The sequence below is a fragment of the Cotesia typhae genome, unplaced genomic scaffold (genome assembly GCF_013202065.1).
Source record: "Cotesia typhae breed Kobodo isofemale line unplaced genomic scaffold, CoteBio_Ctyphae contig_20, whole genome shotgun sequence".
NCBI lineage: Eukaryota > Metazoa > Arthropoda > Insecta > Hymenoptera > Braconidae > Cotesia > Cotesia typhae.
Genome location: NW_027423725.1, coordinates 634476 through 649166, shown reverse-complemented (window position 1 = coordinate 649166; position 14691 = coordinate 634476). Strand labels below are relative to the sequence as shown.

Below are 14691 nucleotides of genomic sequence, written 5' to 3'. Positions count from 1 at the left end.
GTCTATTGTATATAAGCTCATATGTAATGAGTGAAGAGCAAAGAGTGAATAGAAGCCCTGGAAACGTGTAATGAAAATATACACAATAGATTAAGCTCAAGTGATATTGACATCAAGGATAAGGTCACCTCGAAAAGTTTAAAAACGCAAATATTTTATAGTTTGTAGATAAATTATTTTTATTGTAGCTTTCATTTTTTGTTTTTTATTATCATATTTTTCTTTGAGTTTATCAAATGTAAAATAATTTACAAGATAAAATCAATTTTTTTAGATTTAAGGTTTTTTAAATATGCTTTTACATTTTTGATTATATTTAAAGAAGAAAATTAATTTTTTGAGCTAAGAAATTTTTTTTCAGGTCTGGGGAATTTTTTCTAGTGATTTTGTATAGTTAGATAATTTTTCTAATGATTTTTTGTAACTAGGGAATTTATTTTGGTGTCTTAATAAACTAGAAATTTTTTTCTAGTGATTTTTTGTAACTAGGAAAATTTTTTCTAGTTATTTTTTATGACAAAAAAAACCTTTTTTAGTGATTTTTTGTTACTAGGGAATTTATTTTGGTGTCTTTATTTAACTAGGGGCTTTTCTAGTAATTTTTGTAACCAGGGAATTTTTTCTGATGATTTTTTGTAACGAAGAAATTTCTTTTGGTGTCTCTATTTAACTAGGGATATTTCTAACGATTTTTTTAACTAGGGAATTTTTTCTAGTGATTTTTTTGCATGTAGGGAATTTTTCTAGTGATTTTTTGTAACTAGGAAAATTTTTTCTAGTTATTTTTATGACAAAAAAAACCTTTTTTAGTGATTTTTTGTTACTCGGGATTTATTTTGGTGTCTTAATATAACTAGGGATTTTTCTAGTGATTTTTTGTAACTAGGGAATTTTTTCTAGTAATTTTTTACAACTAGAGAATTTTTTTCTGGTGTCTTTATTTAACTAGAGATTTTTTGTAACGAAGAAATTTATTTTGGTGTCTTTATTTAACTAGGGATTTTTCTAGTAATTTTTTTGTAACTAGGGAATTTTTTTCTAGTGTTTTTTTGTAACCCGAGAGTATTTTTGACGTCGATTTTTAACTAGAAATTTTTGTAATCACAAATTTTTTTAAAGAAAAAAAAATTCTTTAGATCTAGTAATTTTTCAGATTTGCAAAAATCTGACTCATATAATTTCTCGTCAATTCTATTAATTACAGTCAATAAAACACGTTATTAATTACAAAAAAAAAAAAAAGTTCAAACCAACATCATAAAAAAAAAAAAAAAAAAAAAAAAAAAAACTTTAGTCGTTTTTCCCTGCAATACATTAATTTCCTTAGTGGAAAACCGTCGCCAGATAAAGAAAATCATAATAATAACAACGTCATATTATTCAACTGATACTTATCAACAAGTCAGACTTTTTAAACTTACTATAAAATTTTTAAAACATTCCCAAGAAATAAAACCCAGATAAATACTCTATTTAAAAATCTGGTTCAAATATTTTTCATAAATACAAATAAACTAAAAAGATAATCTACTGACTATTGTATATTATAATTTTTATTTATTTCTTTTTTTCTTTCTTCCAAAGCTACTCCGTAAAATTAATAGAAATTTTTTTTTTCAATTGGAATGAATAAATATACGCATATGTAGATAATAACATACGTCATACCTCGTGATTATCATTTGATTGAGTAATGTTTGTTTACTGGCTAAAAAATACATTTTTTATTCTTTAATATTTTATATAATTACGTATTTAAAATTACAACGATCATTTCTTACGAAGCAAATTAATTTTTCATGTATTTTTATAATAAACGGGTATTTTTTTTTCAATTTTCCTCTTAAAAAATTAAAACAGTTTTTAATAGTTAAGCTGACTAAAACTGCGTTTTATATTTCATTTTTTTAACGACATAATTGTGAATGAATAGAATTTTTATTTCTTCTAATTCATTCAGAACAGTTAAAAGTTAATGAATGAATTTTACAATATAAAGAAAAATTATAAAACAATATTTTAGATAATAAAAATTTTCGGATATTTTTTTTTTTTATCGAGATTTAAATTTTTTAAATGAAAAAAAAATTTTTTAAGGCTAACATTATTTTAAAATCATTAAAAAATTTTTTCTTCTTAAAAAAAAAAAAAAATTATTTCTTCTCAAAATAATAATTCTTATTTTAAAAATAACTTTGAAAAAATGTAACCTTCAAATTAAATATAAATTTCTAAGAATTATTTGCTTGCTTAGCTTAAAATAATAAAAAAAAAATTTTTTTTTAATTTTTAAATAATTTTTTAAAACATTAAAAAAATTTCCAAAAGAAGAAAAAAAAATAAAATGCGTTGTAGTTGTAGTTAATAATTAATTAAAACCGGTTGGTTGATTTCTTCTTCTCTAAAATGTTTCTTTACAATCATTCCATTTATCTGGCGCGCATGCGCAAGCGAGCAATGTATTCATACATTTACTGTGTACATAAGCCACTATAGCTAGGTATATACTATGTAGCGCATAAGCCTATATTAAGTGTAAATGGAGGGGATGAAAAGTGGGGATTAAAAACCACGTGACCATTTGTCTCGAGTATAAAAGTCGGGAGAATCTGACGAACATCAGCCACTTCAGCGGTTGGCTCCAACGATAATACATAATCTTCCTGGTAATTAGCGATGATAATACAAAAATAAGTTAATTAATTTGCCAAGGATTACCTAATTAACTGAAATTGTATTATCGTAACTGTAAACAGAAAAAAACTAGGCTGTAAAAATTTTTATTTCGTTAGAAGGGGGGCAAAAGTTGACTTTGAGGTAGGTTAGAAATAATTAATTAATTAATAAGTTTAATTAATTAAAAAAAATAATTTAGGGTTCATTGAACTCGCGAGCGCGTCCTCAATGAGATGAGAGAAAGCTTTGAAAATTTTTTTTTAAATTTACGGAGGAATTTTAGCACGATTTAATTACTGTAATGATAGCAACATTCTGGGTGGTAGAGAACGACTCTAGTACTTGTAAATGTGGTTGTACGGGTATCCACGGATTTTAAGCCGAGACAGTAAGACAGTGTGTATAATAATACGGCATGACGCAACAATTTATATTTCCTTTTGGTTGTGAGTTGTGAGTATCAGGCGAATAAAGAAAAAGAGGTCAGAGGGAGCAGCAGCTACGTATGTCGAGTAGAGAATCACGTCAATAACGCGTGATTTTTTTTTATTCTTCATACTTAAGGTCGTTTTAATATATTTTTATTTTTAAATTGGTTTTTATGAAGAAAAATTTCGCTAAAATTAATTTTTGGGAATAGGGAATTTTTTTGGAATGGTTTTTTCGGTCTAGAAATTTTTTTTATGGTGAATTTTTGTAACTAGGGAATTTTTTTGGTGATTTTTTAAATCTGGAGAATTTTTTTTCTGGTGATTTTTAGAAAAATCTAAGAATTTTTAAGACCAAGAATTTTTTTCTAGTATTTTTTTGAGATTAAGGATTTTTTCTGGTGATTTTATCAGACATCTAGGGAATTTTTGTGTCTAACATTTTTTTAGTCTCAAGAATTTTTTTCTGATAAATTTTTGTAACTAGGGATTTTTTTCGGAACTTTTTAGGTCTAGGGAATTTTTTGGTGATTTTTTCAATCTAGAGAATTTTTTTCTGGTGATTTTAATCATCTACAGAGTTTTTTTTAATAATTTTTATAAGATTCTAGGAATTTTTAAGACCAAGAATTTTTTTTTTTGTGATTAAGGAATTTTTTCTGGTGATTTTATCAGATTTAGGGAATTTTTTGGTGACTTTTTGTGTCTAACAAATTTTTTTTTTTAATCTCAAGAATTTATTGTCTTGAAAACTATTTCTAGTAATTTTTTGGGTCTAGGGAATTTTTCATAGGGATTTTTTTTTAATATTGAGAGATTTTTCAGGATAAAAAGTTTTGTTTAGTAATTTTTTATAAAAATTACTTTTTCTTCACTGTTAAAGACAAAATCTAGAGAATTGAATCGAACCTCATGCACATGAGAAAGTTATTGGCGAGATTCCTGCGTATTTAAATCGAAATCATTTGCATTAAACGGTGATTTATGATATTGGTAATAAGTATTTAAAGAAAGGAAAAAAAAATTTTTTTTTCAAGACGGAGAAACGCAAGTACGATTACTTCCGGGTAGTGTTGTAAAGAGGTTCACTTTCATTGCCGTTCACTTTGTATATAACTAGCGATTCATGTTAATATCACTCGATACTTGTTCATGATAACACTTTTTTCAATTAATTTTTGTTATATTAAAACTTATCGTTTTATTCATTTCTTTAGACTACTATTTATAAAAAGTTATCATATTTTGAATAGTTTCATTAAATTTTTTTAAATAATTAGTGGAAAATTAATAAAAGTGGATTATTTACTGTTTTTTTTTTTAATTTTTCAAGAAATATTAGATCTAGGGAAGTTTTCTGATTGAATTCAGCTAAGTTTTAAAAATTTCAATAGAAATCATTTTTACAAAAAATTTCTAGATCTAGTAATTTTTGAAAAATCTCTAGATTCAGTAATTTAAAAAAAAATCCCTAGATCTAGTAATTTTTAAAAAATTGTCTACAACTAGCAATTTTAACATTTATTAATTTAAATAAATTTGTATCCAAAAACTTTTCAAAATTTTCCAAAATAAAAAAATCATAAGAATTATCTAAACTTAGTAATTTTTTAAATTCCCTAGATCTAGTGATTTCCCTAAAATTTCCCAGATCTAAAAATTATTTAAAAAATTTAAGAAAAGTCCTTTGAACAAAAATAAATGCTAGTGCAATTTGTTTTTATTAACTTTCAAAAAGTTTCCTAGATCTAGTTATTTTTTTTTAATCTAGTGAATTTTTGTTCAAAAAAAATTTACTAGATCTAGGAATTTTTTTTTTAAAATTACTAGGTCTACGGATTTTTTTATAAAAATGACTAAATCTAAGGGAAAAAAATTATGAACTAAGAAATAAAATATTTTTTTTTAATTAAATTTTCTAGTAATTAAATATTTAATTGAAAAAAAAAAAAAAAAAAAAAAAAATTTTATATAAAGAGTAGGACGTCGCGCCTGGCAACATATATGTATAATAAATACAAGTATGAAAGCAAGATCGTATCAAACTGGTGCCGTGTAAATAATAAAATAAAACCGCTTGTAGTCGGTTTATAAGAAAAAAAATAAGTGAGGTGGTGTAGGTTCATTTATGTACACATCCATCGTATGCAGGCTTGTATCTACCATCGTAATTCAATCGACGATTGTTAATTACTTCTTCACGTTATAGGCATCACAATTGATTAATCGTATATAAATAAATACCATTTTTTTCTTCAATCTTAATGGATATTTTTATATATTCAATTATATTGTATCTTTTGCTTTAATCTTCACATTTAATAAAGTATATTAATAGGCATTAGTGTTATACTAATACCGCGTTATACTATTTAATTCTTCAAGATAGAGAAGATATAGATTAGATGATTCTTAATTTAGAAGCCCAGGACTTACGAGGTTGAAAATGACACCAAGCTGCGACCTCGTTTTTCGGAGACGTTTTGAAAGAGCCAAATACTTAACACTTCTTATTATATCCAAGACTTTTTTATATCTATACATTGATGTTATTATATTTGTTGAAATTATTATTGATTAATTAATAACTAGTTTATAAATTAAAATTTTTTTTAATTCAAGTTTTAATTCCCAATTTTGGCTAAAATATTGAAAATACAACAAAATTGTAGAAGACCTTTTTTATAGAAAATTTTATCCTCTACAAAAAAGGGTTCTATCAATTTTGCTTTATCTCTTGTCCTTTTTCCAAAATTTGAATTTTAAAATTCAAAAATAAAGTTATAAAACTTATCCGTAGCTTTCAAAAGTTTAAATTGTTAATTTTCGGCAAAATATTGAAAATACAAAAAAATTATAAGAACCTTTTTTTTTAGAGAATTTTATTTCCTACAATAAAGTTCATTATCAATTTTGCCCTATCTCTCATCCTTTCCTCAAAATTTAAATTCAAATTTCAAAAATAAAGTGATAAAACTTATCCCTAGTTTTCAAAAGTTTAAATTGTTGTTTTTGGCTAAAATATTGAAGATACAAAAAAATGACAAGAAACCTCATTCACAAAGAATTAAATCCTCTCCAAAAAAGGTCCTTATAAATTTTACTGTATCTTTAATCCTTAAGGAAGAATTTTGAAAATACAAAAATTTTTACAACTCTCAGCTTTTAAATTAGATTATTATTAAAAATACTATTCATTAATTTTCTAAAAATTTCATTGTCAAGTAATGAATTACAAAAACAGCTGTACCCTTCAAAAATACTCAAATATCGTTCACTGCCACTAAAGACATTAATAAATTTATTTAAAAGCTGACATGACATATTTCATTCATACAACTTACAACATTGTTTACAAATATTTGCATTAAACAAGCAAATACTCATACTCAAGTATGTATTCAAATTGCCAATTAAAAGTATTTACTGCGTCACGATAAATACTTCAAATTCCACCGAGCACTTGTAAAAAAAAAGTGCAATTAAAAACAAGATCGAGTACTTGGAAAAAAAAAAAAAAAAAATATTTTTCAAAAAATTTAATTGAGAATAATTTAATGACTCATTAACAAATAACGACAGTAAATAGTCTGTCGTAACAGATGTTTTATTGAAACAATTTCTTACAAAAACATGATAAGAATTTTCTATTTATTTGCTTAGTTTTTTGTATCGTTGATTTATTGCGATTATGAAAAAAAAAAAAAAAAAAAAAAAAAAAAATGATAATATTGACGATGATGATGACGTTTTAAGAGTAACTGTAAATCGGTGCCGATAAAATGAATTATTAATCTAATTTATTTATTATTTTTTAATACACGTCCTCGTTATGTTAACAAGTAAATCCAAATTTGGGCCGCGCAATTCAAATCGACAACCTACTGACACACTATCGATTTGTGTCGTCACGAAATCGTGTTTGAGGTGCAGCAGCTGTGTTACGAAGACACAATAATAATATTACAATTATTTTTCATAATAAAATAATTTTTTTTTTTTAATTTTATTACTCTAATAAATTTAAATAATTTATTATTCAAGTTTTCAATTTTTGCTCCTGATTTTTCGAGCATTTACTTATCAATATTCAATTTTTTTAATAAACTTATTACATAAATTATGAAAAACACTTTTCACTTGCGTAAATATTCTTTATTTCTAAAATTTATTATAAACATTTTTTTTTTTTTTAATTTAATTAAACACAATTTTATTTTTTCCGACTGAAAAAATAAATGTTATCGCTAAAAACACTCCTTGGGAGCGTAAAGAGACGTGTCTAACGTCGGTTGCTAGGTTTCTACTGGAGGGGCGTGGTTTAATTAGGTTGCTAAGGCCCAAAGAACACAAAATGACAAAAATTAGAGTTATTTTTGAATTTTAAAGCTCAAATTTAATATTTTTAGCTTAATTTTTGTTAATTTGAAATTTTTATTCATTATTCCAACAATTTATTCTTTAAAATATTAAAAAATTCTTCCGCAGTGGCGCTAGTGTCGATTTCTTCCCGGGGTTTTTTTTGGCGGCAAAAAAAAAGGCTTATTTAAAATTTAAATGATTAAAAATTAAACTTTAAGAATTTTTAAATTAAAAATTGAAAATTAAGTTCGAAGATTAATTTTTTTTCTTCTTGAAGAAATATTTTTTAAAAAAACTACATTTCTACATGCCGACCTCCAAGAATTGATGTCGAGGTCGTACCAACCTTTAATAAATCAATCCAATCGTTGTGTAAACAATTTTTTTATTCATTAAAAAATTAAAATGATAAAAAGCGTATGATATTTATAATAATAATAATAATAATAATAATAATAATCAGGTAAAATAAATAGGAAATTATTTAAAGGCATAAAGAAAAAATGATAATAAATCATAGTTGAGTGAGCACATTCGTGTTGAAAGAATAACTTTCTAGTCTAATTCACTCGTATCGCCGATTGAATTCATTCGATCGATGTAATCTTGGGCAATCTCTAGTTTTTCGTCGGTAAATATTTAGTTTTGTCAAAATTCTATGTTACGGTTACGCTTACTGTTATTGTTGCGTAATTAAACTTGTGTGTTTGACTTATGTTAGAATATAATAGGATAGACGATCAATATTTGCTTTTATGTAACAATAAATTTAATTTAGTAAAAACACCTATTTAATATTATTTGTTTGTCTGTTTTCAGCGTTTGTCCTTTCCATCGCCGCAAGCTAATCATGGATCGGTTAACTTTACCTTTAGCTTATCAGACGGGCATGATGTTGAAGGTCCTCAAGGTGCTTTTGAATGTATTCAGCAAACAAATCCAAAGTAAGTTTGTTTCTATTATATTTTTTTAATTAAGATTTTTTTTAATTAATTTTATGCAGTAAAAAAATTTTAAATTACAAAATTAAAAATTCTAAAAATTATTTTATCTTTTTTTTATTTAAAAAAAATTTTTAAAGACAAGTACACTTAAAAATTTATGTAGAATTTTTTTAATAAAAATTTAGAAACTTTAAAAATTTTTTTAAATTTATAAATTTTAATATTTTGATTTTATTAAAAATTTTTACCACTAAATCTCTCCAAAAAAAAAAAGTTCCATGATTTTTTTTTTTCATATCTTCAATATTCGAGCCAGAATTTTAATTTTTTAAATAAAAAATTTCAAAAGTTTGATAAGATTTTTTCTACAATTATTTATTTGTTTCGAAATTCTAAAAATTGTCAATTAATTTCTAACATTAAATAAATGAAACAATTAATTTTTATATTTATTGTACATTCGGAATTCCCTAATGTTATAAATGTTATTTTTATTAAAAATGGGCCATAAAAATTTACCCACTTAACAAAAAAAAAAATTATTTTTATTTAAAAGTTAAGAATTTTAATTTTGGAGTAAAAGAATTTTTTATAATTTTTATTAATTAAATTAAGAAAAAAAAAAAAAAGATGAATTGTCAGTTGAAATTTGTAAAATATTAAGTATATTTATTTTAATATAACATTGAATGTATTAATAATTAATGTTTTCTTTCTTTTCTTTTTTTTTTTTTTTTTTTGTAGTAATTTGGAGAGTCTGGGAACCTTGCCATATAAAATGCGTATCCACGCGAATGAAGATGTCTATGAAAAAACAAGGCATAGAATGGCTGTTTGTGCAGAGAATAATCAAAACAAGTGGTTAGTATTTATTCTATTTGCAATTTTTTTAATTTTACATCAAGAAGAAAAATAATCATCTTCTGTAGAATACAAAAATAATTTTAATAATAAGTTTATTACAAATAAACTACAAGAAATTAATTTTATTCACAATTATATTTTAAAGCTCGTTTGAATTTTCCCGCGGTTAGTATTTTTTTCATACGAATTGAACGCCCTCTTAAGTTCCCATAAGTGAATCAAAATAAAATAACCAATTAAAGACTGTATTATCTTTGGTCAGCCAGCGAACACAATTGAGAATAGTATCAGCTATCTTAAAACTCTATTTACAAGTAAATTTTTCTATACAGCTGCTCAGAGGACACTAAATTTATCCAACTGCCAGCCGAAAAAAATTTAATATTATTTCTTCTTTACAATTGAATTAATCATAATAAAAAATTAATTAAAATTTCAGCACCAGAGTACTGTTAAAAGCAAATGGACCAGACATCGGACGAAAAGTAAAGGTGAAATCAGCCGGAAAGACAGCACAGGCACCTTCTAACGCCAGGCATACCAACAATCACCGTGATACGAGCATTCCAAATTCGACTAGTAGACCTACAATTAAAAATTCCATTGCTAACTCTCAATCTTCCTCAGCGTTATCTTCCCAACCCTCAGCAGCATCTTCGTCGTTTCTCTCTTCAAACTCATCTAATAACTCCATGATGCCATCTTTGTCCTCGTCCTCGGCAACCGCGGCGGCTCTGACTGCAAAATTTCTCAAGTCGACGAGTACTCCATCCGCCCGTTCCCAACCGGACAAGAAAGCCTCTGATCTTCTGAAGAGGCCTTTGAGAGAGAGACTCATCCATATTCTTGCTCTGAGGCCGTACAAGAAGCCTGAGCTTTATGAACGTCTTAATAAAGGTGAATTATTATTATTATTATTATTATTATTATTATTATTATTATTATTATTATTATTATTATTATTATTATTATTATTATAACTATTATTGTTATTATTTTTTTTAAAAGCGGGAAATTTTAAATTTTAAAATTTTTCGCACAAATTTATTCTATTATTATTATTATTGTTATTTTAAAAAAAGCGGGTAATTTAAAATTTTAAAATTAGTCGTATAAATTTATTTTATTATTATTATTATTATTTATTTATTTATTAATTTAAAATTTATGAATTTATTTAAATTTTAAATATTTGAGTTACAATTCCAATTTCTGAGTCAAATATTAAAAATATGAAAAAATCATAAAAGACTTTTTTTTTTTTTTTAGAGAATTTTATTTTTTACAGAAAAAATTTTTATCAATTTTTTATAATTATTTTTATTTTGTATAATTATTGATTTTTAAATTTATCATTATTCATTTCAGAGGGTCTCAAGGATCGTGAAAAAAAAGAGATGGTGAATTTATTGCGCATTCTATCGACAGTGCGTAACAATTCCTATCATTTGCACAGGCATGTCTGGAATGACGTACAAGAAGACTGGCCATTTTATAGTGAGCAGGATCGCGCTATGTTGAAGAGACGTAAGCCACAAAATTTAACTCCACCTGGCTCTAGTGATGGTGGATCAAGTGGTAATTTATTTAATTAATTTTTTAATGTAAAAAATTTTCAATTGAAATGATGTAAAAAATTTTTTTTTTAATTTTAAATTAATTTTGATCAAAATTTTTTGAAATTTAAAATTTGTTATAATTTCTTTATTTAAATAAAAAAATTTTTCGTCATTTCTACACAGTTAAAGTAAAAAATATGTTGTTTCCCGAAAAAAAAATTTTTTATACGCCCTGAGTGCCATAAGAGCGTACCAAAATTTTTTTTTTGAATTTCTGCCCGTTCCAGGCAAAACTACGTTGATTTAAAAAAAAAAAAAAAAGCAACAAAAATTGACAATAATGTAAGCGTCACATCAAATTTTTAATAAAGAATCGTTAATTCTTAATATAGATAATTAAAAATATTTAAAATTAATTTAGGGTGTCAATAATTGGAGCTTTTACCTTATTTTCAATAATTGTCAAAAAAATTTTTACACCCTTGTGTCACGTTTATTTTATAAAATTATATTTTTTAAAAAAATCACCATACTAATTCCCAATAAAAATTTCCAGGAAGTGGACAATCGCCGAATTCAACTCACCCGGGTTCACCACCAGCAATAACAGCTCCGCCACCAAATTTTATGAATTGCAAGCGCCCTGGTTACTACCAAGGCAGCGACGGAATTCAGACGAAGAAACCGCGTATATCTCACTACCGTAAGCCGGAGCCGCCGACTAGGACGCCATCTTCAGCGAACAGTAATAGCAGTTCCGGAGACATTGTAAATAATAATACCAGTGTCAGTGTCCACAGTGGTAATAATTTATCGAGTAGCCACAATAGTAATAATAATAATAATAATAATAATAATAATAATAATAATAATAATAATAATAATAATAACGATGTAAATAATTGGAATGAACAGCGACAGCAATCGAGTGACCGTGATATTAATTATCATCGATCTGAAAGAACATCTAACAGTGATGTGTTACGTGGTAATAATAATAGTTATCAATTAAATGTTAATAATAATAATAATAGTAGATCATCTTTCACACCAAATCGTGACCGTGATGAGTTGATAAGTAATAGCAATAGTAATCGCACTGCCTCGTCTTCAGCAGCAGCCGCTTCTTCTTTATCATCATCAGCAATGATGCTCTCGTCGGCCTCGACGTTCAACGCTGCTAAATACGACTCCAGAGGTCACTGTAATAGCAGCCCTAGCGCAGGCGCCAATCTCGGTTCCTCCGAGTTCAGTGCGCGGGAACGGGAACGGGAACGAGAGAGGGAGAGGGAGAGGAGAGAAAGAGACAAAGAAGAGGTGCGCAGAGAGAGGGAGAGGGAGAGAGAGAGGCTGGAAAGGCTTGAGAGGGTGGAGAGGCAAGAGAGGGAAAGGACTAGGGAAATTAATAGTGATAATAATTGGAACGGAAATGCTTTCAAGAACTTGGGTGGAACTGTTCCTGAGTATAGAACTGCTGGAACTGGCGCTGTAGGTTATGAGACTAATGGAAATAATTATGATGATATTCCTGACTACCTCATGTAAGTTTTTTTTTTTAATTAATTTATAATATAATTTTATATTAATTTATAATTACAAGCCTTAAGTACTTAAGTCTATTTTTTTAAATTTAATTAATAGAAATTATCTAGAAAATTATAAAAAATTAAAAATCTTAATTTTTAAAGAAAAATAATTTTTTTTTTAAGTGGGAAAATTTTTACGGCCCATTTTTAATAAAAATAATATTTATAATATTAGAAAAATTTTGAATTTACAATAAATATAAAAATTTATTGTAGTAATAAATAATTATACAACAAGTGCTTAAGGCATGCACATTTTAATTAAAAAAAATTTTTTTAATTATAAAAAAAATTTCTTTAATTATAAAAAAAATTTTTTTTTTACAGGCAATATAAACCAGTTACTAACATAGAACAAAGAAGAAAATACAAAGATGATTATTCGCGTGATCAACCAGAATACACCGAACTGTGTGCGCACAAATTAAATATAAAAAAACATTTTGATAAATTAAAAGAATTAAAAGCCATAGAATCGGCTCGTGGTAACCGCCAAAAAGAGGAGGTAATAATATTTAAATTAATTCAAAATTCCCGCGCTGGAACAGAAAGTTGTGCTAATTTCAGACCGGTGTTATTAATATCGAATTTTTTTATTATTTCTACTTAAATTAACGCTTTAAAAAGCTTAATTAAAATTTTTATAGCTAAATAATTTCTTAAGTAAAAAGAAAAAAATTAAAAAATTAAAATTAATAGCACGAGTCTGGAGCTAGCACAAAATGTTTCAGGAACATAACCTAAATTTTAGATTTCTAATTTTTTAATATTTTTTCAGGAAATAAATTCCCAGATATTAGCGGATTACGATAAAATAAAGCATGATAGAGTTGAAGTCGAAAAGGACCGACGCTATAATTATTTGTTAGGTAAATTGAAGTACATTAGTGGATTAATAAACGATTTTGATCGTGAATTTTCAATGGAGGAAAGTGAAAATTCAAATGCAATTGGTAGCAACAACAGTAGCAGTAAAACCGGTGTGAGTACTACCGACTTACGATACTGACACAAGCTTAAATGCCCGTCAATTGTAATTAATAATAATTATTACAATTATTATTACAAAAAAAATTATTACTATTACTATTGCTATTACTATAATTATCTTTATTATAATATTGTTATACCGGTTGTAAAAACTATCGTTTACGTTATTGCTGATATGCATTTTAAAAAAACAATTTATTATTTAATTCAATTAAAATGTGATTATTATTACTATTATTTGTTACTGAGAGGTTAGTTGGTGATGCCATTTTACATTTAAACATTTTCCTGATTATAATAATAATAATTATATTTTAATTAATTATTTACACGCACGAAATAATTAACGGGGTTGTAATTAATTGATTATTCATCAATATATATTTATATCTATATATATATATATTTCAAGTTATAAATTATAGTTCCATCCGTATCGATGCAATACTCAATAAATTGCGTCCAAGACTGTCCAAAGTAAATATATTAAATTTTTCTCTTTGTAAATTTAATTATTTATTAATTAATTGAGATTTATCGGGGCTATTAATTTCATCGTTTTTTTTTTTTTTTTTTTTTTTTTTTTTTTTTAACGTCCATATCAAGATAAATCTCTCAAATCATTTCTTATATCTTGTATTTCATATCAATCAATTTATCAATCAAACAATCGATTTTTTAAATAATAATAATTATAATATTTATTATTAATAAAATAGATCAAAATCTTATCTAAACTTTTTGTGAGTTTATGGAGAAATTTTTAATTATTCAGTGACGCTACTGTCTTTGTATATTAATTAGTTATATTTTATTTATATAAATATATAAATATATATATATATATATATATATATATATATATATATATATATATATATATATATATATATATATATATATATATATATATATATATTAAATTTATTATCGATATTAATTATGCCAATTGTTAACTAAAAAAATTATTTTTAATATTTATTATTAATAATATTAATAATAATTTTTTTAGTCAAATTTATGTACATAATTGAAGTTAGGTTTATAATTAATTATATTAATGTCACTATTAAATTAAACTGTAGCAATAATTTTTTTAAAAATAATTGTTAAGAGATATCGAATATCTTCCTTGTAGTGCCAAAATTATTATTTAAAATTGTGCCTTCCTAATTTATTAATTTTTTATTAAAATTTTTATTATTTTACATAATTATTGAATACAGAGCTGTAGATTTTGTCTGAATTTTTTTGATAAAATACTCAGGTGCAATTTAAATAC

At 25.0% G+C, this 14691-nt stretch overlaps 1 protein-coding gene across 1 annotated transcript in view; it reads left to right on the top strand.

Moving 5' to 3' along the window:
- Positions 1-14157, top strand: part of Su(tpl) (Suppressor of Triplolethal) — a 38848-nt gene extending 24691 nt beyond the window's left edge. The window contains exons 4-10 of the mRNA XM_074259503.1: positions 8286-8410; positions 9155-9271; positions 9714-10171; positions 10643-10852; positions 11390-12374; positions 12747-12924; positions 13198-14157. Coding sequence (XP_074115604.1) covers positions 8286-8410; positions 9155-9271; positions 9714-10171; positions 10643-10852; positions 11390-12374; positions 12747-12924; positions 13198-13428 — 2304 coding nt within the window. The 3' untranslated portion in view covers positions 13429-14157. The remainder of the gene's footprint in view (positions 1-8285; positions 8411-9154; positions 9272-9713; positions 10172-10642; positions 10853-11389; positions 12375-12746; positions 12925-13197) is intronic.
- Positions 14158-14691: the final 534 nt, after the last annotated feature.